Here is a 27318-nt window from a genome sequence, read left to right as displayed (position 1 = left end):
GAAAAGCATATATTCTGCAGTTACTGGATACAGCATTCTATGTATGTCCATTGATCAAGTTTGGTAATTGTATTGTATCTCTGTCCCTACTAACTTTTTTGGTCTGCTTATTCTTTTAACTACTGAGAGAGATATCTTTTCTTTCTTTCTTTCTTTCTTTTTTTTTTTTTTTTGAGATGGAGTCTTGCCCTGTTGCCCAGGCTGGAGTGTACAGTGGTGCGATCTCAGCTCACTGCAACCCCTGCCTCCCGGATTCAAGCAATTCTCCTGCCTCAGCCTCCCATGTAGCTGGGACTACAGGCACGTGCCACCACACCTGGCTAATTTTTGTAATTTTTGTATTTTTAGTAGAGACGGGGTTTCACCATGTTGACCAGACTGGTCTCGAACCTCAAATGATTCGCCTGCCTTGGCCTCCCAAAGTGCTAGGATTGCAGGCATGAACCACCACACCCAGCCAAGAGATGTCTTAAAATTTGCCCCTGAGATACTAATGCATGTCTAATTCTCCGAGAAGTTTTGTCAACCTTTGCTTTATATATAATTTGAGTCCATGTTATCAACTGCATACAAATTTAGTTCGTTATATTGTTCTGGTGAATTAAGCATTTTATGACTATGAAGGGACTCTTTTTAACTCTAGTGATCCTTTTTCTTTGATTCTATTTTGTCTGAAACTAATATAGCAACACCATCTTTAATATAGCAATACCATCTTTATTTTAGCTAATGTTTGCATGATATATGTTTATCCTTTTACTTTTAACCTTTCTGTATTCTTAAGTTTTAGATGGGGCTCTTGAAAGCAACATATATTTGTAGATGTTTTTTTAACCCAATCTGATAATTGTTCTTTTTTGAAACATTTGATTCATTTATACTTAATATAATTATTGACATTTTGGGGTTAAGTACAGCATTGCATTTTTATTCTACTAGCTCTGTATTTCTTTTTCCCCTTGCCTTTTATTTGACTATTTTTATATCTTTTTCCTCTATTACTTCAGATATCACTTATTCATTTTTATTCTTTTTGTGATTACCCTAGCATTTATAGCATGTATTCTTCACTTATCAAAGTCTAGTGTTAACTGATACTTCTACCTTCCTCCTAGTTGAAGCAAGAATATTAAAGCACCTTAGTTCCATTTACCTACCTTGTGACATACATATTGTTGTCCTGTAATTTAATTTTCTGTATGTATTTTAAACCTTACAAGACATTATTTTATACAGTCAATATTCGTTTAGATTTCACATGCTTATTTGAACTTCATGGGTCTTCATTCCTCTCTCTATCTGTGATCTTCCATCTTGAGGCAGTTTTCTTTTGCTTCATTCTTAGGGTTTGCTGGAGATGAACTCTGTTTTTATTTGTCTGAGCCTGTATTTTAATTTTTTTCTTGAAGGATATTCTCTCCTCAGTGGAATACTAGACATCTTTTGGTTCACTGTCTCAACAGTGTCTATTGGCTGTTAGACCTGTTTATTGAATTCTTAATTTCGGTTTTTACATTTCTCAGTAATAAAATTATTCTTTGCTTCTTTTAAAAATCTGCTGTGTAGCCCGGGCAACATGGCAAAACCCCATCTCTACAAAAAAAAAATACAAAAATTAGCTGGGCATGCTGGTGCATGCCTATAGTCTCAGCTACTCAGGAGACTGAGGTGGGAAGATCACCTGAGCCCCGGAGGTCAAGGCTGCAGTGAGCCGTGATCACGCCACCGCATTCCAGCCTGGGTGACAGAGCGAGACCCGGTCTCAAAAACACCCAAATTCTGCTGTGTCACATTTTATGATTTCTAGGTCATTGCTGAGATTTTTAAGTTTGGCTTTCATCTCCTTGAACATAGCAAGCATAATTTAAAATCCATGTCTGATAATTCCAATACTTGGAGTCCTTCTGAGTCTGTTCTGATCATCTTATCATGTTTCCTCGTGTGCCTGATTGTCTTTAATTGCATGCTGGGCATTGTATTTGAAAAATCATTTGAGACCAAGGATGATAGTTTTTCAGAAAGGAGTGTATGTGTGTGTGTGTACATCTGCTTAAGGGAATCCAGAAAATCCAGAGTTGCTTAATCAAATCTCAGCTTTAGAGACCTTCCTGGGCCAACCAGATGACTCAAGGCCACATCGCATTCAGTGTATGAATTGATTCATTGTGGTTCACCCTTATTTCTAAGGTGCAGCCCTTCAGGGTCCCAACCCGAAAGTGGGTGAAGAGGATTTTCCCTTTTGTCCTTCTGTTTTGGCTCTTTGACACTTTTAAGAAAGGCATTTCTTATATTTTGACCAACCCTATTCCTTGCCTTCAGATAGGGAGGTGCTTTGTTGGCTCTTTATGGGCAGGATTTTCTTAGAAGTGGCAAAGACTGTCATTTTCTCTAAGACTTCAGACTCAGCCCTAGTTCTGTTTAAGCTTTGTTTTATATAGCTGTACTCACTTGTATAATTATATACATTTTTAATTGAAAGATTACATTGTATGTGCGTAAATATAAGTAAATTGTTTCCTAAACACTCAGCAATATTTTAAGTCTCTTCAACCTTGGTCAATTGCTAGACCATGACAATGGACAGGTTTATTTAAATTTCAGCTACATCTGGAATGACTCAAAATATGAAATCCCTCTTAACTGCTATTGAAATTAGGATGCATAATATCAACTAAAGTTTTTTCCTCTCATGGAAGAGAATACTTTCCTAGTTACACTTTTGCAATCACAACTTCTGTCTTAGCATACCTATATGTAGGTATAATATATATCTGCCCTTGTGAAATAGGAAAAAAAAAGGCAATTCTGCTGAGATTCCTAGATTTCTGCCATATGAGAACCCTCAAACAACCTAATCAATGAACATTGTGCTTTACAAACTTTTTTCCTTCTATGTAAATTAATAACCCACAGCAGCCTTGTGAGGTAAGTATATGATAGGTGTGATATTAAGCAAAGGATTAGGAAACCGGGCCTAAGAGGTTAAGTAACTCGTCTGTAGTCCCACACCTGGTGAATGGCGTATGTTCTTTGTCTATTACTATTACAACATTGTGTTTCAGCTATAATGGCCAGGTAACTCTTGTCTGCAGATGCTCACTGACTTCCCAGTTTTATCATGTTATGCTTTCTTCTTTCTGTAAGTCATATAATATCCTGACCCCATGACTCATGTCCTGAAGATTGAGACAATTGGGAGATTACTCCTTCATGTCTCATCCTCACCGCCTCCCACCCCATTTCTAGAACATGGTACCACCAGCTCTGGAATTTGCCAACCTCTCTGCCCTGTTAGAAAGCTTGCTGTGTCACTAGTCCTTTCTCATCCCTACACATATAGTCCGTTTCTCTCTTTTTAGACATGTCTCAATTTTTCCAGTTCTAAAAGAGATGCATCTTTGCTTTCCAGTTCATTTGCTGTGTTTCTTGGCACTCAAGGCTTCCTTTGTTGCCTCTCCAGTCACTCTTGATGAAATCCTAGCCAGTCTTGTTTGCCTTATCCTTCTGAATCTTAAGAAGGGCAAAAAGCTTATCTGCCTTGTACTTCTTTCCCAGCAATAGTCAATGCTCCTATACTTCTAGTGGTGATTCTGCTTCTGAACCGCCCTCATATCTCATTTTCAAATCATTGTTTTCAGCATCCAGCAACATCCTTGCTACTCACTTGTAATGATAGCCTTGAACAATTATCTTACGTTAGGCCTGTGAATGTCAAATACCCTTGTTTATTTGTAGGTACTTGACATTTGAACGTTTTATTTGAACATTTCTAAATGTACACAAATGAAAGGTCCAATGAACCTCTGATGCTACAGTTATGTACGTTTTACCATACTAGTTTCATCTCCTTACTCCTCTTTTTTCCAAGAATTTAAGGCATAGCCAAGACATAATTTCACTCCCCAATAATTTAACATCTCTAAAACAACACATTTTCTTACGTAACTACAATGTTATTATCTTACACAGCACATACAATACAGTTCTTAATAGCACATACAATACAGTTGACCCATGAACAAAGCCGAAGTTAGGAGTGCTGACTGCCTGCAGAGTCAAAAATCCACCTGAACTTTTGTTGTTGTTGTCGTTGTTTTGAGACAGGGTCTCACTCTGTCCCCCAGGCTGGAGTGCAGTGGCATGATCATGGCTCACTGCAGCCTCAATCCCCTGGGCTCAAGTGATCCTTCCACCTCAGCTTCCTGAGTAGCTGGGACCATGAGCATGCACCACCACACCTGACTACTTTTTTATATTGTTTTGTGGAGATAGGGTCTCCTCATGTTGCCCAGGCCAGTCTTGAACTCCTGGGATCAAGGGATCCTCCCGCCTTGCCTTCCCAAAGTACTAGGATTACAGGCGTGAGCTACTGTACCTAGCCAATGTGCCACTTTTGACTCCCCCAAAACTTAACTACTAATAGCCTACTGTTGAACAGAATTCTTATCAGTAATATAAACAATTAACATATTTTGTATGTTACATATATTACTGTATCCTTACAATAAAGTAAGCTAGAGAAAAGAAAATGTTAAAATAGAAAAATATATTTACTACTCATTAAGTGGAAGTAGATCATCATAAAGGTCTTCATCGTTGTCATCTTCATGTTGAAGAGGCTGAGGAGGTGGAGGAAGAGGTGGGGTTGGCCTTGCTGTCTCAGGCATGGCAGAGGCAGAAAACGGGGAGGAGGTGGAAGGAGAGGCAGGCACACTTGATGTAACTTTTTTTTTTAATTGAAAAAAATCCACATATAAGTAGACCCACATAATTCAAACCTGTGCTGTTCAAGGGTCACCTGTACTTAGTCCATCCTTAAATTTCCCTAATTGTCTAAAAAAAATTCTTTTTTTGATAGTTGGTTTGTTTGCAACAGGATCTACTCATTGTATTTGGTTATACCCCTTAAGTCTCTTAATTCTCTTATAATTTATAACAATCCTGTCTGCTTTTTTTCATCCTCAGACTATGCCATTCTGGTGAGGTATTTAACTTGTTTCTTTATCCTCTTATTTCATATGGACCGGAAATTAGATCTATATGCTTAATTAGGTTCAGAATATATTTTCTTGGAGGGGTGGGCAAGAGTGCTTGTGGTCACTTCATATTACATCACATCTGGAGGCACATATCATCTGGTCATTTCACCTCAAGTATTGTGAAGATTCATCAGAGGGTTCAAGTGGTGACAGTTTGATCCCTTTGTGAAGCCCAACCTTTTACCTAATGCTTTTACCATCCATTGATTACTGGTGCATGAATTAGTTATGTAATTAAAGGTTGCAAAATTGTGATTGTTCAATTTGGTCACTTCTGCTATTATTAGCTGAAATATTTATGTATGGACAAACTGCTTTCTCATTCACAAGAGCTATTAGGTTAACCTGAAATATGTAGTCATTTATTGAATTGTTAAATGTATAACTCTATTGTTTTACTAAGGCTTATGATAAAGTGATTCTTGAAGAAGTTAAAGCTATTCCTGAATGTTAGATTAGTAATTTTTGTGGGTTGGGTCATGGGGAAGGTCTTCCAATCCTGAGTGAACAGTTCCAATCCTATTGAGAAAAGGTAGGGTAGCAGGGAAAAACAAACAAACAAAAAAACCAGAAGAAAAGATTGTATACTCTCTTCATTATTGTGGGCTTGCGGTGCGGGTGTGGTGCTTACTTGGGGTATGGGAATTTTAAGAAGTTCCTCTATTTTACCAGAGACTAAATCAGACTCACCACGGAGTCCTTTAAATTTTAAAGACCTATGGCCCTAAAAGGGCCTCAGCACAGTTTTGCAATCAAATTCATTAAATTTTAATGACTAGTACATCTTGGGAAGCTGCAGGGACTCCTGATGGTTTTCCAGGGATGCAGCTAAAGCTCCTCTTGGTAGCTTTCTCTAAAGCTAAAATCTCAGGAAAGCTTTGTTCGTCCCCTCTGCTGTTGTAACGCTCTACCTTAGGCACTCGAGGTGACGAGAGAGGAGCAGGCTGGCTCAGGCAGTCAGGAAAACTTTCTCTTAGTATCAATTAAACATAAATTTCATTCACTGAAATTTCATGTAGTAAAATGGCTGCCTGCTTTTTCATGACCTTTTATTCATACACTATATCACTTGCTCACACTGTTCTATTTAAAGCTTTCACAGTTTGAATCTTACCTCATTAGCCTTTTGTTTTTCAGGACACTGTCTTCAGCCTTTTCTTCAAGTTTTTGACCGTGGATTGTGTCGTGTCAAACTGGACGAATTATCTTAGTTGAATTTTCACCAGTTGAAAAATTGGAGGTAAGGAGTATATTTCTTTTTTGAAAATGAATCTGTATTACTGTTAACATGTTTACACCCTCCCCTCCATTTATATTCCGTGTCCTTTGTGCATTTAAGAGCAAGGATGACAAAATAAAAGATGTCCAAGTGATTTCATGTGTTTAGATTTAGGCCCTAAGAACAGCAGCTGCTACTGCTACTGCTACTACTAGTACTAGTACTACTACTACTGCTAGTGGGAGTTACAAGTTCTTTGGACAATTCATTTGCTATTAGAAACCTCACCAGAAAATAAAAGGGTAATTTAGCAGTTTATTTTGAATAAAAGGGGCTAATCCTACTCAGGTGCCAGATCCCCAGCATTGGAGCTGGTGGAGATTGAAAGATCTGTCCCCAAGAAATAACTAGATGTGTGTGGGATATACAAATCTTCCAACTTCCTAGCTTTTGTAATTTTTCTTATTCTCAAATCCATGTTGAATAACTGAATTAAGCAGATGGTAAATACAGTATTATGAACAAATAACGGTATAATTTTGTTAGTGGTATTGTAACCATAATTCTTGCTTTGAGCCATTGGTAGATCTGTATCAGGAAAGACTACATAACAATATCAGCCGTGATTTCTACATCTAGTTTATCTTTCTACCTTATGAAAATGTTCCCACTTTTTATAACATCTGTTTCCTAGTATCCAGCATGGGTATGTGCTGTGAATTAAATACTTAGGCAAGATGTTGTGACACCCGTTTAATAATCTTGGCTTTTAACAAGTTTTAAAATCCCTCCAGCCTTTAGTTATCTTCTTGTGTGAAGTGTTTGTATTTGGGTTGAGTTCAGGGTTTCTCAGATTTGGCACTATTGGCATTTTGGGCTGCATAATTTTCTGTTGTCAGGGGCTGTCCTGTGCAGTGTAGGATGTTTAGCAGCATCTCTGGACTCTGCCTGTCAGATGTCAGTAGCACCTTTCCTCAGTATGACAACCAAAAATATCTTCAGACGTTGCCAAATGTCCCTTGCAGGGAAAAGTCACCCCTGGTTGGGAACTACTGGGTTAGATGATGTGGAGTTTCTTCCAGCTTTATAATTCTATTGTTTTTATTTTAAACAAAAAAACCTATTTTTTGTAATCCGGCTTAAATGTTATCTCTTCCCTGAAGCTTTCCTCAGCTCTCCTTCTCTTTGTTCTACCTTCATTGTTTCTTTTTCTGACTACTTATTATAGAACTCAACCCCACTCTATTATAACTGCCAGTGTGTTTCTCTCACTACGAGGACATGGGTCTTCTGTATCGCCAAGCTTAGATTTTATTAAATGAATGGGCAATGGATTAGAAATTGTGTAGTTAATGATTATAAATAGCATTTCTGTTAATCTTTCAAACTCTTCCACTAGGAAATTCCCATAGTTGTGATCTTGGATTTCAGGGTTAATGAGACTGATTATTCATTTTTAAAAAAATCTTTTAAATATATTAGAAGGCAGGAGCCTCCTATAGGTATGTGAGGATGCTACATGAACACATCTAGGCTGCACTTGAGAGAAATCACACAGAAATTCATAACGTGAGAGTTAAGTCATTTCAACTTTCATATCCAGAGAGTTTCTCCAGTACTTCCATTTTGCTTCTTAATCAGAAAGCTGCCATCTATTTAGAAGAAGGTAACAAGAAAAGTAGTAATATTTTTCCTTGTATAACTTAAAATATATCACTATATTTGAAGTCACTATTTCTCAAACCCACAGTAAGAAATACATTTTAATCGTGATCTAGTACATATGCACATACCTGAAACAAGTTTTTTGAATTAGTATTTGCCATTAATGTGTGTGAAACACTTCGATATTTTGTTATTTCTTTTTCTTTTCCCCTTATAGTCATCACCTAGTACATTTGTTATACAATACATTAATAGGTCAAAACCCACCATTTGAAAAACACTGTTCTAAGTAATCTCTTTAAGTAATAAAATGTGCAGATGATCTGCCTCTGGCATATGTCACCAATAGGTTGTTCTGTCTTTCTTTTAAAATAATGTCATTTAGGAATTGATGCAACTAAGACCTTGAAACACCTTGACCAGAGCAAATTAGATTTCCAGTTATTTTCAAGGCCTATATTTTGTCATTTATATTGAATATTTAGTGTGTACAAGGAAGGCACTGTAGCCAAAAGAGCATGTTTGGTTCTCGTTCTCAAGATTTATAGTGAAAAATCCTAGAGGAGAATAAAAAGTTAATATACTAAGTGCTGAAAGTGATAATCAACACACAGTGACTTTTATAGGCATTTACGAAAGGGAGAAAACTTTGTAGGCATTTAGGAGGGGGTTAACATGAATGTGGGATGGCAAAAAAACAAACAAAAGGCTGGGCGCAGTGGCTCACATCTGTAATCCCAGCACTTTGGGAGGCCAAGGTGGGCAGATCTCCTGAGGTCAGGAGTTTAAGACCAGCCTGGCCAAAATGGTGAAACCCCATCTCTACAAAAATACAAAAATTAGCCAGGCATGATGGAGGGTGCCTGTAATCCCAGCCACTTGGGAGGCTGAGGCAGGAGAATCGCTTGAACCCAGGAGGCGGAGGTTGCAGTGAGCCGAGATCTTGCCATTGCACTCCAGCCTGGGTAACAGAGCAAAACTCCCTCTCAAAAAAAAAAAAAAATGTGGGATGGATTTCGCATTGTTTTATCAGAAAGTAGAAAAAAATATTACACATGGTAGAAACAGCATTTATGTCAGTGCACAGTGCTTCTTGCTCATACTTGAAGTTCATTTTTTTTTTTGGATAATCAAAGAGAAATTAAAAAATAAGAAAGTTTGGTAAACTGCAAAATTAAATATATGATATAAACAGGGTATGTTATTTTAGCTCTACTGTGGTTGTAAAATGAAGTTGACTCAGGAGATCAACTAGAAATTTGTATGTATGATAGCTTTGATAAAAGCCAATATATGCCCTAAAATGATAATATTAACATTGAATTACTAGGTTTACTGAGAATGCGGATAATCTCTAAATGGGGAGAGAGAGTGCTCATCTGTCAAAATAAGTGAATAAGGTTACTATTCTCTCTCTCTCTCTCTATATATATATATATATATATAGCTTTTCACTAAACAGAACTAAACAGAAAACAGAGTTTATAATAGAGGTAGCATTTTTCAAAAAGTTATACACACTTTGTGCTATGCAATTAAAAATCATATAGGCCGGGCGTGGTGGCTCAAACCTGTAATCCCAACACTTTGGGAGGCCCAGGTGGGTGGATCACTTGAGCCCAGGAGTTTGAGACCAGCTTGGGCAATATGGTGAAACCCCATCTCTATGAAAAATAAAAAAATTAGCCAGGTATGGTGGTGCACAACTATAGTCCCAGCTACTTGGGCAGTTGAGATGGGAGGATCACTTGAGCCTAGGAGGTTGAGGCTGCAGTGAGCCGTGAGTTTGCCACTATACTCTAGCCTGTCTCAAAAAAAAAAAAAAAAAAAAAAATTATATGCATGCTTCATAGGCCTGGGCTTAATCTCTTTTCTAAATAGAATGGAGGCTCAGGATGCTAAGTCAGAACCAGGTGTTGACTTAAGAAAATAAGCAGTGGACTTGTTTTTCTTTTTGAACCTTTGCTTTCTTCTGTGGGATCATGTAGAATTTAGTTGCTGTAGAATATATTTTTGACCTAAAAGAAAAGAAGATTCAGCTTGTAAGGATACTTGGGAAAGAGCCAACCTGCCCTGAAAGTGTGGTCTAGCATCCTGTCTGCTGTTACTTTGAGGCACCAGAAGTCTACTAGTTTTTTGTTATTTTCCATATTGAGTTGGGAAGTTAGCAAAAAGATAACCATCTTTTCGTTTTCTCAGATTTCTAGACTACTGAAAAGAAGTTGCTTTCAGAGCTGGAGATGTGAATTAAATTTCTGTGCCAGGGTCGATAAACCATCTTGAGGTATTTTTTTTTTCTAATTTTAAATAACTCTATTTTTTAGAACAGTTTAAGTTTTACAGAAAAATTGAGAAGATGGTACAGGGAGTCCCCATATACCCTGCACTCAGTTTCCCCTATTATTAACAGCTTACATTAGCATGGTACGTTTGTTAAAATTAGTGAACCAATATTGAAACATTATTATTAACTGAAGTCTATATTCAGATTTCCTTAACTTTTACTGAACATGTTTTTTTTCCTCTTTCAGGATTCCATCCAGGAAACCCCATCACAGTTGGTTGTTATGTCTCCTTAGACTCCTCTTGGCTGTGACAGTTTCTCAGACTTTTGTTTTTGAGGAGTACTGATCAGGTATTTTGTAGACTATCACTCAATTGGGATGTGTCAGATGGTTTTCTCATGGGTAGAATGGGGTTATGGGTTTTGAGGAGGAAGACCACAAAGATAAAGTGCCATTCTCAGATTCTCATCACATCATACAAACAGTCCATACTATGAACATGACTTATCACTGTTGATGTTGACCTTGATCACCTGGCTGAGAACGTGTTTGACAGGTTTCTTCACTGTAATCTTTTTTTTTTTTTTTAAACACCCCTTTCCTGTATTGTGGTCTTTGGAAAGCAGTCACTGTGTGCAGTCCACACTTAAGAGGTGGGAGGTTATGCTCCACCTCCTTGAGGTGAATTATCTATGTAAATTGTTTGGGATTTTCTTCGTGGGAGGCTCCCCCCACCCCTCATTTATCATTCATTCATTCAGTCATTTCTTTATATCAGTATGGGCTCATGGCTATTTATTTTATACGTTGGATCATAATATAATACTACTTTATTTATTTTGGTGTTCAAATTTTTCCAGCTTTGACCATTGGGAGCTCCTTCAGTTGGCTCCTGTGTCATTTCGACATGCCCTCATCATCATGGGATTTTGATTTTTTAGTACTTCGTTACTTTCTGGTACTACAAGATGCTCCAGGCTCATCCTATATATTCCCTGCCCCAGTTTTAGAATCATCCATTTCTCCACAGGGCCTTGGTTCCCTTTATTAAAGAGAGAATGCAATTAGAAATCAAGAACCGGGTGCTGGGTGTGCTCATTGCTACTGGGGTATTCTTGCCTCTGTGTCCTCTCAGCTGAAATTTCTGTGTGTATAGTCTATATATTTATGCATATTTATAAATATTTTTATGTATAATTTTAATGTGGCAGCTAACATATTCTTTGTGGGGGGTGTTAAGTTTAAATTAAATATGAATATATTGTTTCTGGAGGCCATATTTAAATTGAAAATGTTTTTGAGGATTATTTTAATATTATTATTTCAGTCTCATAGTATATTTCCTGAGACTTACAGAATATGAGATAGATGCAGTGAATATGTGACTATTTCAAAATGGTCTCTACTGTAATAAAAATCCTATAGGATGACTGTTTCATAAATTATTTAGAAGGCTTATTTAGGGGAAATAATAACTATTGTATTCCTCTCTCCCTTGTTATTTGGTAGCACCTTTACATATATGCATGAAAAATCCTGAAAATGGAACTCTTATCTCTGCCAGTAAAAGACCATTTGTTATGCCTCAATATCAGCCACTTTTTGTTACTGTTTAACTTGAAGAATTCACACTCTAGTACAAAAACTCTTCTGTTTTAAAAGCAAGGTTTGCTTTAAACTGTTGTTAAGAGTTATGACATCATCAGAGTCTTACCAGGTAGCCAGTAGTACAGAAGAATAATGGTTAAGAGCATAACCTTAAATTTGTATCCTAGCTTTGCTACTGGTTGACTGTGTAACCACAGGCCATTTATTTGCCCTCCCTGAACTTCCAGTTTCCTTATTTGTAAAATGTGGATGATAATATTACCTCTCTCATGGAAGTATTTTAGGGATTAAATGAGGTAAAGCAGTTAGCACAGTACTTGATACACAGATACGGCTCAGTAGATATGATCTAAAATCAAAACCTCCAAAGCAGCAAAAAAATAGATGAAAGTTTGAAAGCTTTATACTCATATACATACTATGTTTTGTTCAACAATTATTACTGCGCCAGACCAACCAGAAAAATTAATGATTCTTTTATTTTGCAATCCTAAAATTTCTCTCAAGACAAGGCTAACAACTTTTCTTCAAACCTGGGAAATGCTCACTCACCTCATTACCTTAATATGCTAGCAGTGGCTGTCAGCCCAAGAAAGTATTGCCTCTCTAGAGGCCACTTGGGGGTGCTACTGAGATTTTATGGGAGGGGCCAGGATGCTAAATACCTTTCATTGCCTGGGATAGTCTTGCATGACAAGGAATTCTTGTGCCCCAAATTATTGCATCAATAGTATGCCGTTGAGACACACTAGAGTACACTGATACTTACCATTGTATCTTTAAACCTTTCTGCAGAACACATTTCGGGTGTCACAAACCCAGCAGGTATCTAGATGAGTGAAGCAAGGCCAGGCTGCAGTGTTTGGAATCAGCAATGGTGTATAGGAACTAGGCAAACTGTCCTTTCTAAAAGGGGAGTGGTACCTTAGCTTCAGCCAGTTGTTGCCTGCAGTTGCTAGATCATGTGATTTTTCAGAGAAAAGCTAGATATGTACATTTTTATGTGAAATCTCCCAGTTTTAAATGTAGCTCAACTTAAAAACAAACAAACAAACAAAAACACACTGTGGCGGCCAAATCAGGCAGATCTGTGGGCTGAATTCATCCCACAGACCATTGGTTTGCAACCTCTGATATAACTGTTTTAGGAAGTGACCTAAAATTCTGACAGAGGTAAAACACTCTGGGCCATAAAGGGACCACCCTGTTTATTTGCTGAGCTCAGGAAAAACTGTGGAAACAAAGCACCAGATGTCGACATCATTTTCTAGGGTGTGGGGAATTGTGGCATTAGAGCAGAGCTCTGGGGGAGCTTCCTCTCTGATAGGGAGGAGCAATTCTGTTGGGAGACATCCTAGCAACTGCTTTTTCAGGAACAGAAACCACTGTGCCTTGTGTTACCAGCAGTCTTGAATTAGGGAGGTAGCTGCACCACTGAAGGAAGCCTCTGATTCCACTGCTAAGCATAGCATCTGGGCCCCATAGTCTGTTTTGCCTTTAAGAAAAGAATCCTCACAAAGCTGACATGCAATAAAGGCTTAAAACTCTGCAGAATCTCTTGGTTCATGTGGCCCCTGAACTGTGTGATGATCATAGGGTTTATGTCTTTAGTATTTCTTCTTTCTTGATCTAGGGTTACCGCCTACACAGCTCCACAATCCACAGCTGTGGCCATCTGGACTTTAATGGGGGTGTTTCAAGGGTGTCCCAGGAGTTTGGTCATGCCTGAGCCTAGCCTGTACAGCTTAGATACTGCTTGAGTCCTCTGTCTGGTTTTAAAGTGACAAATCATCATTCAGCACTTATTGTATAAAAAATAGCCCATTATAATGTTAAGAAACAAACTCAATGTGTATTTTGCTTAGTAGTTGTTGCCTACATTGATATATATGGACAAGAATAGATTATATGCTTTGATCTGCATGGTAGCCACATCTATAATATGACACTATATGACAATGTTTTCATTTTGTTTCTATTGGATTAAATACAAAAGTACAGCATAATACTTTACTGTAAAACTTTGTTTTTAAAGGAAACTGACTATATTAGGCCATTCTTATGTCACTGTAAAGAAACACCTGAGGCAGGGTAATTTATAAAGAATAGAGGTTTAATTGGCTCAGGATTCTACAGGCTGCATAAGCATGGCACCAATATCTGCCCAGCTTCTGGTGAGAGCCTCAGGAAGCTTACAATCATGGCAGATGGTGAAGCAAGAGCAGGCATGTAACATGGCGAGAGCGGGAGCAAGGCGGGTGAGGGAGAGGTCCTAGAGTTTTAAACAATCAGATCTTGAGTGAACGGAACAAGGACTCACCTAGGATGGTGCTAAACCATTCACAAGGGATCTGCCCCTATCATCCAGTCACCTCCCATCAGGCCCCACCTCCAACATTGGGAATCACATTTCAACATGAGATTTGGAGGGGACAAACATCCAAACTGTATCATTGACTTAATTTATTGGCTGGAATATTTTCTGTTTGTAAACAGCCTCCCAGTGAGCAAAATGGAAATTGCTTTTTTAAAGTATTTTAACATGATATAGTTATCAAAAAATTAAGTTTGAGAGTGTTATATATTACTGTGAAATACTAAATGATTATTCATGTCAGTGCTGATCTGAGTGAATGTTTGTACAGGGCAGAATGCTAACCACTATTAAGATTACATACATAATCCCTTAAGAAGGATATGTGTTTACCAATTTAGATTGCTATTTCTTGTGAAAAGTCAGTCTACTATTAATCATCTTTTCAGATGGTAGCCATTTTTGTAAGCTGTTGGCTTCCATTTGAAAGATGCTTTAACATGTTTCTTCAAAGTCAAGTATTTATAACCATTTTTTAAAAAGGCATTTTCTTCTTGTGTTTTTAAACAGCTAACTTATTTGTACAAGAATTATTTTTTCCTTCCCTCTCAGTCTTCCACCTCACCACACACCTTTAGCTCCCTATTTGAATGATAAACTTTATGAGGGTTTGCTCCTTAGCCAGTCAAAGGAAGGCACTCATTAGAAATGTCTCTGATACCTACTAGTGACACAGTGGAAAGAACACAGACTTTGGAGCAAGCAGGCAGGCGTGGATTTGAGTCATGATTCTGCCATATGTTCATTCTTTGAGTTCATTTTCTTATTTGTAAAATGGAGATGATCATAACTACCTTTGAGGGCATATTATTAGCTACCAGTAAATTGTAGCTAATTATAGTGATAAAAATAATGGTAACCTTGGATTCAGTAGCATCTGAGGTTTCTGAAGGCTCTGACAAAGCCAGGTGAGAGCTGGCCGCTCTCAAGATCTCTGAAGTATATGGAGCCTATGCTTTTGACACCTGAAACCTGTCTGTCCTTGTTTTCATTCTTCTTGCCTTTTCTTCTATCTCATAAAAAAGACAATGGTATTGCCCTTGTATTTTAAAGGCTTGTAATTAAGGTTGGGAAATGAATAAAACCGTTTTTGGGAGCCACTGGGAAAGCTGGAGTTAGGCCTTTGGCTGCTTCAGAAGCTCTTTATTGAAGGTTTGATTAAATAGCCATGAAGTGTTCTGAATGTGGTTTAGCACCTAAAATATTGGGATCACTTCCTGTTAGGAAAATTGTTATTTCTGTAAATACAAGCAGATTTGATTAGTTAAGGTCATCCCTACCATTGAATTCAGTGAATTCCGTTTTTCTCCCCATTTCTCCTAATAAATATTTATTGAACACCTAGCCTGTGCTAGGCCATGTGCCTACTCAATTGTATACCCTCAAAGGAGATGTTGAATTAAGGAATCTAAGAGTTGTAGGTTGTCAACTATTATTTAAATGAAGATCCTAAAGCCTTAGAGCTGCACTGTCCAGTAAAGTAGCCACTAACTACAGGTGGCTACTGAGCACTGGAAATGGGACCAGTGTGAATTAAGATGTGCTGTAAGTATAAAATATACACTGGATTTCAAAGATATCATTTGAAAAATATATATAAAATAACTGATTTTATGTAGATTACATTTAAAACAATACTTTTGACATGGGTTAAATGTTACAATTAATTTCACCTGTTTCTAAGTTGGCCACTAGAACATTTAAAATTATACATATGACTCACATATTTTTACTGGACAATGCTGCTTTAGAGCTTCAGTGACTTGGTAAGATTATACATCTAGCTAGGACTCCTTTGGCCAGTGGAAATTATAAATTGCTTTACTGTGAAAATGGAAGATAGATAATTCAAACCCCATTCAGAAAAAAGTTAAATTAACACTAAGGACTTTGAAATAACTTACATTTTAAATTAAATCCTGGACTGTTAATCTGATAGCATCTCTTAGTATTTCAGATTTGGAATTTTCAAAAGGGACAAACTGGAAAAATATACCCATTGATTTAGTAGCCTAAACCAATTTTTTTCCCTAAGCATTCACAAATTGCCCTATATAGGTGACTCCACTCCCCTGACATTTGCTGGGTGGGGGATGGCAGGAGATGGGGAGACAAGAGTCATCTAAAAGGCTTGTCTATGTATTTTTCTTTGAATATGAATAGTGTTTTATCCAAATCTATCTTATTAGGTAGACTGGTTTAGTATAGTGAAATTGATTCATCATTTAACAGATACTTGAGTAGACATGGGGTTGGGCTCTGTAAATACAGTGGTGAAAAAGGCACAGACCTTGAGTAGAGCTACAAGCTTTTGTTCGGTTAGCTGGTTTTTGTTTTCATTTTTACTTTTTATTTGGAAATAATTTTAAACTGACAGGAATTATGAGAATAAAAATAGGAGAAAGAACACCACATACCCTTTACCTAAATTTACCTATTGTTAACATTTTCCTGTTTGCTTTATAGTTGTCTGTGCACACATGCATGTGTGCATGTAGACACGTTTGTATGTACACACACGTACATATATTTTTTTTCTGAAGTATTTGAGAGTAAGTTGCATGCCCTTTACCACTGAATGCTTCATTGTCTAATACCTAAAAATAGGAATATTCTCTTATGTAACCACAGCACAGTTATCAATTCAGAAAACAGCAAATTCAATACATTTAACATTGATAGAATACTTCTAATCTACCATCAACATTTCACTTTGGTCAATGGATCCACTCATTTATTTTATAACAGTTTTCCCTTTTAGTATAGGATCAGGATCAGGTAAAAGATTTAGTTGTCATGGCTCTCTCTTTTTTAACCTGGGACATTTTTCAAACCTTTGTCTTAAAATGACATTTCCTTTCCCCTTCACTTTTTAGTAGAAAAACCCAAAATGAGAAACGTTCTATTTCCTCATGATTAGTTTCAGGTTATGCATTCCTGACTGTAATACTATAAAATGATGTGTTCTTCTCATGGTGTCACATCTGGAGGCCTGTGCAGTCCATCTGGCCCTCATTGGTGATGTTCATCATTTTGATCACCCAGTCAAGATGTTGTTCAATTTGTCCACTGTATAATTAAATTTTTCCCCTTTGCAACTAATAAGCTTTGGGTACACACTTTTAAAACTGTGTGTATTTCCTGCTCTTCATCCAGATTTTCCCCTAGATTTAGCATCCATTGATGATACTTGCTTGAAGCAGTCTATACTATGATGGCTGCAAAATGATGATTTTTCCAGCTCCAGCACTCCTGCATGTTTACCAATTGGATTTTACTGTAAGCAGGGACTTCCCTTCTCCCCTATTTTTGTAGGTATGTATTTAGCTATCTTCATTGATACGGACACATGGCTCCCTCTTTTCTACAGGTTTATAACTCATTACTGTCTTTTATTATTTTGGTATTCAAATTGTTGCAAATGTGGCCAGTGAGTGCACCTCTTCAAGTTGACTTCCAGGTCCTTATATGTTCCCATCACTTCTTGAGTACTTCCTCACTGTCTTTAATAATGAGCTATATTCCATGTGGGGCTTCAGGTTTTTGTTTTTTGTTTGTTTTTTAAATACGTGAGACCGTTAGGTGCATAGATGGTTTCAGTATAGCATGTTTAGTGTTTCTGTGAGGATAAGCACAGCCTGCTTTGGCAGCATCGTGGAGGGGAGAGGCAAGGCAGCAGGACTAAGAAGGAGTGTCAGTGGAAGCCTCCTTAGAGGAGATGCCACCACTACTGAGATGTATAGGATCAATAGGAATAAAGTAAAATATGTAACTAGACTTAACCATACTTTTTTTTTTTTTTTTTTTTAAATAGAAAATGACTGTGGTGCTAGAAGATCATTACTTTTGGAAAGCCGGTTAACATCCATTTCCTAAGAGAAACTTGGCCACCATTTGCTCTGGCATGGCGCAAAGCAGCCCACAGCTTGATATTCAGGTTCTCCATGATCTTCGACAACGTTTCCCTGAAATTCCAGAGGGCGTGGTGTCTCAGTGCATGTTACAGGTAAGTTACCTACCAGTGATAGTGATATTAAGTTCTAGTTTTTCCTATTAGAGCTGGTGATGTGTGATGTAATTAGAACCCAGGTATGTTTTCTGTGTGTGTGTGTGTGGTCGGGGGGAACATTTAGAGCAGGATTTCCCCTCAACCTTGGCACTGTTGACAGTCTAGCCTGGATAATTCTCTGTTGTGGGAGTTGGCCTTGTGCATTGTAGAATTACTAAACTTTCTAGGCATCCAAGGCCTCTACCCAGTAAACACCAATAGCATCCCCGCAGTTGTGACAACTGAAAATGTCTTTAGACATTGCCAGATGTCTCATGGGAGGCAAAATCTCCCACCATTGAGAACCACAGATTGGAGAAGAGAATAAAAGCATGTAATAAGAAAAACAGATTCTCCTTATGTTTCACTTTTTGAAGTTTTTGGGTTGTACTATCAGTCCCTAAGTCCTTAGAGTTGAATTTTGAATCTCAAATTTATCATTTTAACTTCTTAGACTATACACTTTTGAGTCTTTTTTTAAAAGTCTGTGGATAATCCACTTCCTGTTTTTCTAATGCTAAATCCTTACTGATACCTAATTTTAAATGTAAGCCCACTTTCACTCACATTACCTTTGTCTTGCTGTGTGTCTTACATTGAATTAAATCTCATCTCTAAGATAGAATGTGTCTTTCCCACTCAGGGGACAACAAACAGAGAAGCAGGCCTGCCACTTTCCCTGTACCCCATCTCCCTATCCCACTGTCCCCTTGTTGTGTTTTATATCATTCTTCACAGGAGCTTAGTGTTTTGGGTTATGGCATTTACCTGTTTGCTTAACTTTGGGCAGCAGTACTTCTACCATGCTCACTGGTCGTCCTCACACACAGTCAGTACTCATGTTCAAACTCTACCTTATGGCAGTGTGAGCAGCTCAGGATATAACCTAAACCTATATGCAGGTGTGGTTAATTATAAATAGAGACTCACAGAACAATGATGGTAACAGAGGTGCTTCCTTTGTTTGCAAGCCCTTTACTAGTTTAGAGCTTTGGGCTTATGGTTTTTGTGTTACAGCTTGCCTTTGCTTTTTCTCACACGCATTCCCAGCCTGAATCTCAGCTCTTTACTTTAGCCCCATTTTGGTTTCTGGTAGAGCAAAGACACTTCCCACCGGACTGAAACCAAGTAAGGATGAAGCTTTTAGTTTAAACCTCTTCCTAGCAATCACCTTCCTCACCTATCTTAGGGCCCAACCTAGCCCTGACCTTGTTTTATTTCACTTAGCCCATTATTACCTGCATTTTTCATGACCATTTAACTAAACTGAAGGAATAGAACTTTAAATTCAGCTCAGTGAACATTTGTTGATAATTACACTGTCCTAAGTCTTTCACTTTTTTCTTCCTTTGGGATTAATAAAATATATTGGTATGGAGATTTACCACCTACTGGCTCTGGAAAACTGCTTTATTCACATTAAAATGTACGAGGCTCAGTAGTTTGCATTTAATGTGCAAGCCTTAGAGCCTCACTCTGGGGTATCATCCTCAATTTAGGATCACTTTTTAAGAATATGATGCTTTTTTGCCTCATTCCTTTCAAAAGTGTTTATTATATGTCTTAAAAATTCTTACCTCTGAAATGATTTTGATTTCTTCTTCATGTTTACTGTTTGATACATTTTTTATCCTTATTTTTCTTTAAAGACACTTAACAGTCAAATGTGACATTAGAATCTATTCTGGTAGTTTTCTTTGTACAGTACTTCTGTAAAAAATAATACTTTAATATCTTGGTTTTGTGGTTTTTTCTTTTTTTGAGACGGAGTCTCTCTCTGTCACCCAGGCTGGAGTGCAGTGGCGCGATCTCAGCTCACTGCAAGCTCCGCCTCCCGGGTTCACGCTATTCTCCTGCCTCAGCCTCTCCGAGTAGCTGGGACTATAGGCGCCGGCCAACACACTCGGCTAATTTTTTTTTGTATTTTTAGTAGAGACGGGGTTTCACCATGGTCTCGATCTCCTGACCTCGTGATCCGCCCGCCTCGGCCTCCCAAAGCGCTGGGATTACAAGCGTGAGCCACCGCACCTGGCCGGTTTTTAATTTTTCTTCATAGGAAAATTTACTCAACTTGTCACTATAGACATGCTAACAATTCCAACTTTATATCATTTTGAATTTGGATCCTTTTTGTGACAATACTAAGTAGGCTAACTCAGTGTAGAGAACATGGAATTTCAGGGTTATTAATAATAAAAATATCAGATGGTAAAGTATCCATGACTACCTTATGTTTCAAATGAAACACCCTAGTTTTTGTTTTCCCCTAATCCATAGGTCTATTAAAAAAAAAAAATATATATATATATATATATATATATATATATATATACTTTATTTCACCTTCCATATTTTTTTCCTTCAGATGTCTGTCAGTGACACATTCTAGTTGGCAATCACTTTGAATCCTTTGGCTCCAAATTTGCTTTTAATATCTTCCCTTCCTTGCTCAATACGATTTTCAAGCAAGGTAAAAATAATTCAAATCTTTGAGTTGTAATGATTTTCTCCAATTAATACATCTTTCTGTGACTCAAAGTATTTTTAAAAGTATTTGAATTTTAAATTTTCTATATTGATTATAATTACCATTTGTTACTATCATCTGGGTAGAATGTTAATGTTTTACACACATGATCTCATTTTTTAAAGTATTTGAATTTTAGTATCAAAAACTTTATATAAAGAAAAGGTTAAAAATGATCTATAGAGTTTTAATAAAGCCAATTCATTAAATTTCTAAGAATTCATTTTGCAAAGATTTGCTTGACTTTTTTTTAAACTTCCTAAAGCTCCAGTTTAATAATGTCCTTTTGGCCAGACATCCTTTCCCTTGAAATTACCGTGTGGAAAGAGCATTGGGACTCAGGAGAATAAGAATCTAGAATTGGCTTTTCTGTTAACTAGTTAAGTGCCTATTGTCAAGCCATGTAACTTCCCAGGCATCTTTTTCCTCATCTGTAAATGTGTGTTGAATTGGAGCAGATGAACTCTAATAGGAGTTCTCCCAACTCTAAAATTACAACATTATGGGTCCTGTTTTAGGTTTAACTTCATTTGGTTCTCAGCAGAAATGAATTATTTCCTTTCATTTTTATATAAAATGTACTTTTCCTAAAATAAATATATAGTAATATCTATACATGTACATATCCGTGTGTATATTTATGAACTACAGAGAATGTCACAATAATTGGGAAACTTTTATGGATTACTTCAAAAGTAGTGGATAATATGTGTTTTACACTAGTAAAATAGTTTGAAATTCTGTATTTCCATAGAAAACTGCTTTATGATAAATTAACATTTTACAAAGAGGGAACCTTTTATTAGTCTGATTACTGTCAGTTGGAACTTCAAAAGTGTCAGTTTGCTATTACCTTCTTTGTGAGTGTGTAGAATTAAACAATTCAAATCTTTCAGTGATTTTGAAAGTATACCAAGACACCTTTCAGCGGGTAGAAACTTTTGAGACTGTGAGAGTATGAATGAATTTAATTAAGGCAGTCGACACCAGGTTTTTAATTAAATTACCCTAACTCGGGCAAAGTCATGGAGACATAGTTCAAGTTATGGACTTTTTTGATACTGATTCGTTTTGCTTAAATCTTATATAATGGTTCAGACAGTTGAAGTTATTCAAGGATAAATTTAGGTAAAAGAAAAATGAGGGCTGCTTTAGAATTTTTATTGTTTTAACTCTTGAGGAATTTTATTGTAATTCTTTTTCTCCTTTTGTGGTTTTAGTGCCTTTTAAAAACTAAAGCATGGTTATTTTTATGTTTTTTATCAATTTAAATATTAATAATGGATATTACTTATACTTATATTGCAGCAATTGTGGTGAATCCGAGATAAGCCCAACATTTTAATTTGTTGAGATGCAACAAGTATAAAATGAGTCCTGGATTTGGAGTCAGAAAACTTGGGGTTGAGTCACAGTGTTCATTAGTAGGTACTTTACATTTCTGTAGCAGTAGCAGTAGTGGTAGTACTAGTAATGTGAGCTAAATGTTTGTAAAATAATATGAATCATTTGGGATCTCCTTTTCAGGATAGATGATCATGAAGTTTTTTGTGGTTAAAATACTGCTCTCTTTTCTGTGACAGTAGTATTTGCATAACTCTCTGGCAAAGCCTGACTTCCACTGTTAGAATTTGTTAATGTTGCCAATGTTACTTTTACCATTTTTCTCCCCTAGAATAACAACAATCTTGAAGCCTGTTGCCGAGCCCTTTCCCAGGAGAGTAGCAAATACTTATATATGGAATACCATAGTCCAGATGACAATAGGATGAATAGAAATCGCCTTTTACATATTAACCTGGGTATCCATTCTCCTAGTAGCTATCACCCAGGAGATGGAGCCCAACTTAATGGTGGTCGAACACTGGTACATAGCTCAAGTGATGGACATATTGATCCTCAGCATGCAGCAGGTAAACAGCTGATATGTTTAGTTCAAGAACCACACTCAGCTCCAGCTGTTGTTGCTGCTACTCCCAGCTACAATCCATTTTTTATGAATGAACAGAACAGAAGTGCAGCTACTCCTCCTTCACAGCCACCTCAACAGCCATCTTCCATGCAAACAGGAATGAATCCGTCTGCTATGCAAGGGCCTTCACCACCACCGCCACCTCCTTCATACATGCACATACCTCGGTATAGTACAAATCCAATTACTGTTACAGTATCCCAGAATCTCCCTTCTGGACAGACTGTACCAAGAGCTTTACAAATTCTTCCACAAATTCCAAGCAATCTCTATGGGTCTCCTGGTTCTATTTATATTAGACAGACATCTCAGAGTTCATCAGGAAGACAAACTCCTCAGAGTACGCCGTGGCAGTCCTCACCACAGGGCCCAGTGCCTCACTATAGCCAGCGTCCTTTACCTGTTTATCCACACCAACAGAACTATCAACCTTCTCAGTATTCTCCCAAACAGCAGCAGATCCCTCAGTCTGCTTACCATTCACCACCTCCTTCTCAGTGTCCTTCACCCTTCAGCTCTCCACAGCATCAAGTGCAACCTTCTCAGTTGGGCCACATCTTTATGCCACCTAGTCCTTCAACTACTCCACCCCATCCATATCAACAAGGACCTCCTAGCTATCAGAAACAAGGAAGCCATTCAGTAGCCTATCTTCCATACACAGCATCTAGTTTATCCAAAGGTTCCATGAAGAAGATAGAAATTACAGTTGAACCTTCTCAAAGACCTGGGACAGCAATTAATAGGAGTCCTTCACCCATCAGTAATCAACCATCTCCACGGAATCAACACTCACTGTACACAGCCACCACGCCACCTTCAAGTTCTCCTTCAAGAGGGATATCTAGTCAACCAAAACCTCCATTTAGTGTTAATCCTGTGTATATTACATATACACAGCCAACTGGACCTTCTTGTACTCCATCACCATCTCCTCGAGTGATACCAAACCCAACTACAGTTTTTAAAATTACCGTAGGCCGAGCAACGACTGAAAATCTTTTAAATTTAGTGGACCAAGAAGAGCGCTCTGCAGCACCAGAACCTATTCAGCCCATTTCAGTGATACCAGGCTCTGGGGGAGAAAAGGGAAGCCATAAATATCAGAGAAGTTCTAGTTCTGGATCAGATGACTATGCCTACACACAAGGTAAATTTTAACCCTTTTATGAAATTTAATTTCTGTGGAGAGGCAACAATCTCCCATTGAAATATATTAGCTGTTTAGTTTTAATTAAATGTTTAGTATTAAATGTTGGGCAGTAGCATTGCTATTAAGAATAAAGTTAGTGGCCGGGTGCGGTGGCTCACGCGTGTAATCCCAGCACTTTGGGAGGCTGAGGCAGGTGGATCACCTGAGGTCAGGACTTTGAGACCAGCCTGGCCAACATGGAGAAACCCCACCTCTGCTAAAAATACAAAAATTAGCTGGGTGTGGTGGTGCATGCCTGTAATCCCAGCTACTCAGGAAGCTAAGGCAGGAGAATCGCTTGAATCCCGGAGGCAGAGGTTGCAGTGAGGCGAGATCACGCCACTGCACTCCAGCCTGGGCAACAGAGGGAGACTGTGTCCAAAACAAACAAAAAGAATAAAGTTAGTGCTTCAGAGTCATCTATAGACTTTGTTTTAAAACATGAAAGTGTAGGCCTAATAAGGCTTAGTTTAGAAAAAATATTCATAGAGCGAAAAATACAAGTGACACGGAAATTGTCAAAAATACAAACTACAGAGTAGGAAAAAGAGATTCATGGAGAACGGACTAAAGTTCATCAAATGAAAGAATTTGAATCTTTTCTAAAGAGGATGGCCCAGAGGGCATAATGATATTTACATATAAATAATATATAAGAAGTGGAATTATTGGATTAGCTAAAAAGTAATAATATATAAAAGTGGAATTACTGGATTAGCTAATAGTAGATTATTGGATTAGCTAATAGTAGACCTAAATTAGATACAGAGTTTTTAAAAAGTCTATTCAGATTGTTTCAAGATACCTGAGAATTTAGTTTTCTTTCAGTGTATAAGAAGGGAAGTAATTATTCGGTATGCCTGGTAGTCAGCCTATTCAAAACACACACAAGTATAAAGAGAATCGTAGGACAATAGAACAAGAGGGATGTTCAGGTGATGTCACTTTGGTTGCATTCAGAGGGCTAAATTGAAGCAGATATGGAGGCAGCATAGCATTAGAAAGACATGAGAGTAAATGCCAACCCTCAAGTTGGATGAGTCTTTTATACATTAGCAGTGCATATCGAAATTTTCCAGTCACTTGTTCAGTGTTGTTCTCTGCAATGACGTTATCTATAATGCTGTAGCCTTGCTGTTACATCAACGAGCAAGGATGGAGAGGTTAGCAAAGCAACTGAAACTTGAGAAAGAGGAGCTAGAGCGGTTGAAGTCTGAAGTTAACGGTATGGAGCATGACCTGATGCAGAGACGGCTCAGAAGAGTCAGCTGCACCACTGCGATCCCTACGGTAAGTGATCTGTTAGGATGTGTTAATAGGAGGGTTGGGATATTGGCTGTCAGGTCATTTATTTTTCTTTAGGTTTTATTCCTGGCAGAGTTCTGGGTTTTTGTTGTTGTTGTTATTGTTGCTTATTTTTAAAACAACAGATGAAGGACTTTTGCCTTTAGTAGTTCTCATCAAAATAATTCATGTATGCAGATTCCATAGGCTCATCAGTATTTTCAAACACTGATGATTATAATCAAGGTATAGCATCTCATTTATTTGTAAATTGCTCTCAAAATAGAAATGAAAAGTGCACCCTGACCAAAAATTTGATGAATTATTCTTTGTGTATTCATTTATTCTTCTAAGCATATGATATATATATTTTTAAACATTTAAAATTTTTTTGTAAGTACATTAATTCAGATGAGTTAGAATAGATCAATATGAATTTTGGGGAAGTGTTGACTGTAGAATATTTTAAGGCAGAGCAGTTTTGTTAAGTATAAATAATTGTAGAAACTGAGATAACAGTATTGATTGATAGCAGTCTTAAAGGGAACTGCTCTAATGAAAAGATTCGGATAATATAGTTTTAACATGTTGGTTAATGTATATGAGTTCTAACGATCCCCAACAACTGAGAATTTTGAAGCATGTTTAAAATCTTGTGACTTCACAAGCGATGATCCAACCTATCATTTCACCTTTCAACATTTAGCAGTTTTGTGCATATAGTTTATGCAGTGTGGTACTATGCTAGATGCTTAGTACATACCTACCAGTGGGAAAAATAGATACATCAACAGATAATTATAATACAGTATGGTAAGTGCTGTATATGTTCACGGGTAATGAGAGAATTTATACATCAACTCGTTTCTGTGCAGATTCATTGCACTTCTCTGCTCTTACATTATCCTCCTGCTGGAATGCCCTTCTAAAAAGCTCTGCACGTGTAAATCTTGTCTGTCCTGTTCTTCAAGGCTCAACTTAACCTCTACTTTTTCCATGAAGCCTTTCCTCATTTTCCTACCCTCTCTAAACTTAGGGCAATCTCTGAGTTTACAGGTTTAGAGAAGTGGGCATATGTCAGGCCTCTTGCAGTCAGCATGTCTGCAGCCACTCCCTCATAGAGAAGTTTCTACTTGAGGTTCTTGGCTTCAAAGGGGATCTGTGAATTCTCTGAAATTATATGCAGAGTTTCATAAGTGTGTTTAATATGGGAAGTGGGTCTATAGCTTTCATCAGATTTTCATAAAATTATTACATTGAAGGAAAAAAAGAGTGAGGAACCACTGCCCTAAACAATAGGCAAGAGAGAAAAGGGGAAGGCATTTTAGAAGAGAAAAGAACAATAAGGTAATGAAGGCTTGAAGTCAAGATGGAGAGTGACTTTTAGGAGACAGTAACTACAATTCCCTGGCATAAGCATGAGATTTCTGAAGAGTTAACAGAGGTTAACTGGGGCTTTGACCTTGAATGCTAGGTCGAGGTGCTTGAACTTTATTCTGCTGGTAACAGGGAACAAGTGGGAGTTTTTGAGAAAGAGAATCTTGAGAAATAGGCATATTCACTAATTTAACGACTTTTTTGTAATATCGTGTATAGTCAATATTAGAAGTGAGGAGGAAGATTTTAACTACTTAAAGCACTGGAAAATAACAAAGCTATCTTTAATGGAAAGGTGATGTTAATATAAATCAAATTTCTGCCTCATTTTCTCCATTTGAAATCTTAATTGAATCCTCTGATTGCGGTAGATATTGAAGGACATAACCCATATGGGAATCCACCTGTGGTAGTTGGGTACTTTGGAAACCTTTAGGTACCTGTAGAGCATAAACAAATTTTCTTAGCATAGTAATTTTCTTTAATCATATACATTTTATTTAGCAACTACTTGCTGTGTGATAATCCCTGCTAAATAAAATATTGGTTTTTTTGTTTTTCATTGGAAGTGGAGAACTGTCTAATGTAGCATAGGTTAGTACTAAAAAAAAAAAAAAAAAAAGCCCCAGATTTTATATCAGAGCTCTTATTGATGTATCTTTTTTCTTTTTTTTTGAGACGGAGAGTCTCACCCTGTCACCCAGGCTGGAGTGCAATGGCGCAATCTC

General features: G+C 37.4%; 1 protein-coding gene across 5 annotated transcripts in view; it reads left to right on the top strand.

Moving 5' to 3' along the window:
- The window catches only part of TAB3 (TGF-beta activated kinase 1 (MAP3K7) binding protein 3), a 60774-nt gene that overhangs the window by 10604 nt on the left and 22852 nt on the right, over positions 1–27318 (top strand). For all 5 annotated transcript variants that reach the window (XM_032756705.2, XM_032756706.2, XM_032756703.2 and 2 more), the window contains exons 2-7: positions 6177–6279; positions 10123–10207; positions 10455–10558; positions 18005–18196; positions 22441–23887; positions 25059–25219. In XM_032756705.2, coding sequence (XP_032612596.1) covers positions 18095–18196; positions 22441–23887; positions 25059–25219 — 1710 coding nt within the window. In that variant the 5' untranslated portion in view covers positions 6177–6279; positions 10123–10207; positions 10455–10558; positions 18005–18094. The remainder of the gene's footprint in view (positions 1–6176; positions 6280–10122; positions 10208–10454; positions 10559–18004; positions 18197–22440; positions 23888–25058; positions 25220–27318) is intronic.

Source organism: Hylobates moloch, unplaced genomic scaffold (genome assembly GCF_009828535.3).
Source record: "Hylobates moloch isolate HMO894 unplaced genomic scaffold, HMol_V3 SCAFFOLD_7, whole genome shotgun sequence".
NCBI lineage: Eukaryota > Metazoa > Chordata > Mammalia > Primates > Hylobatidae > Hylobates > Hylobates moloch.
The sequence above is the reverse complement of the archived record's forward strand: the minus strand, read 5'-3'. Positions and strand labels throughout refer to the sequence as shown.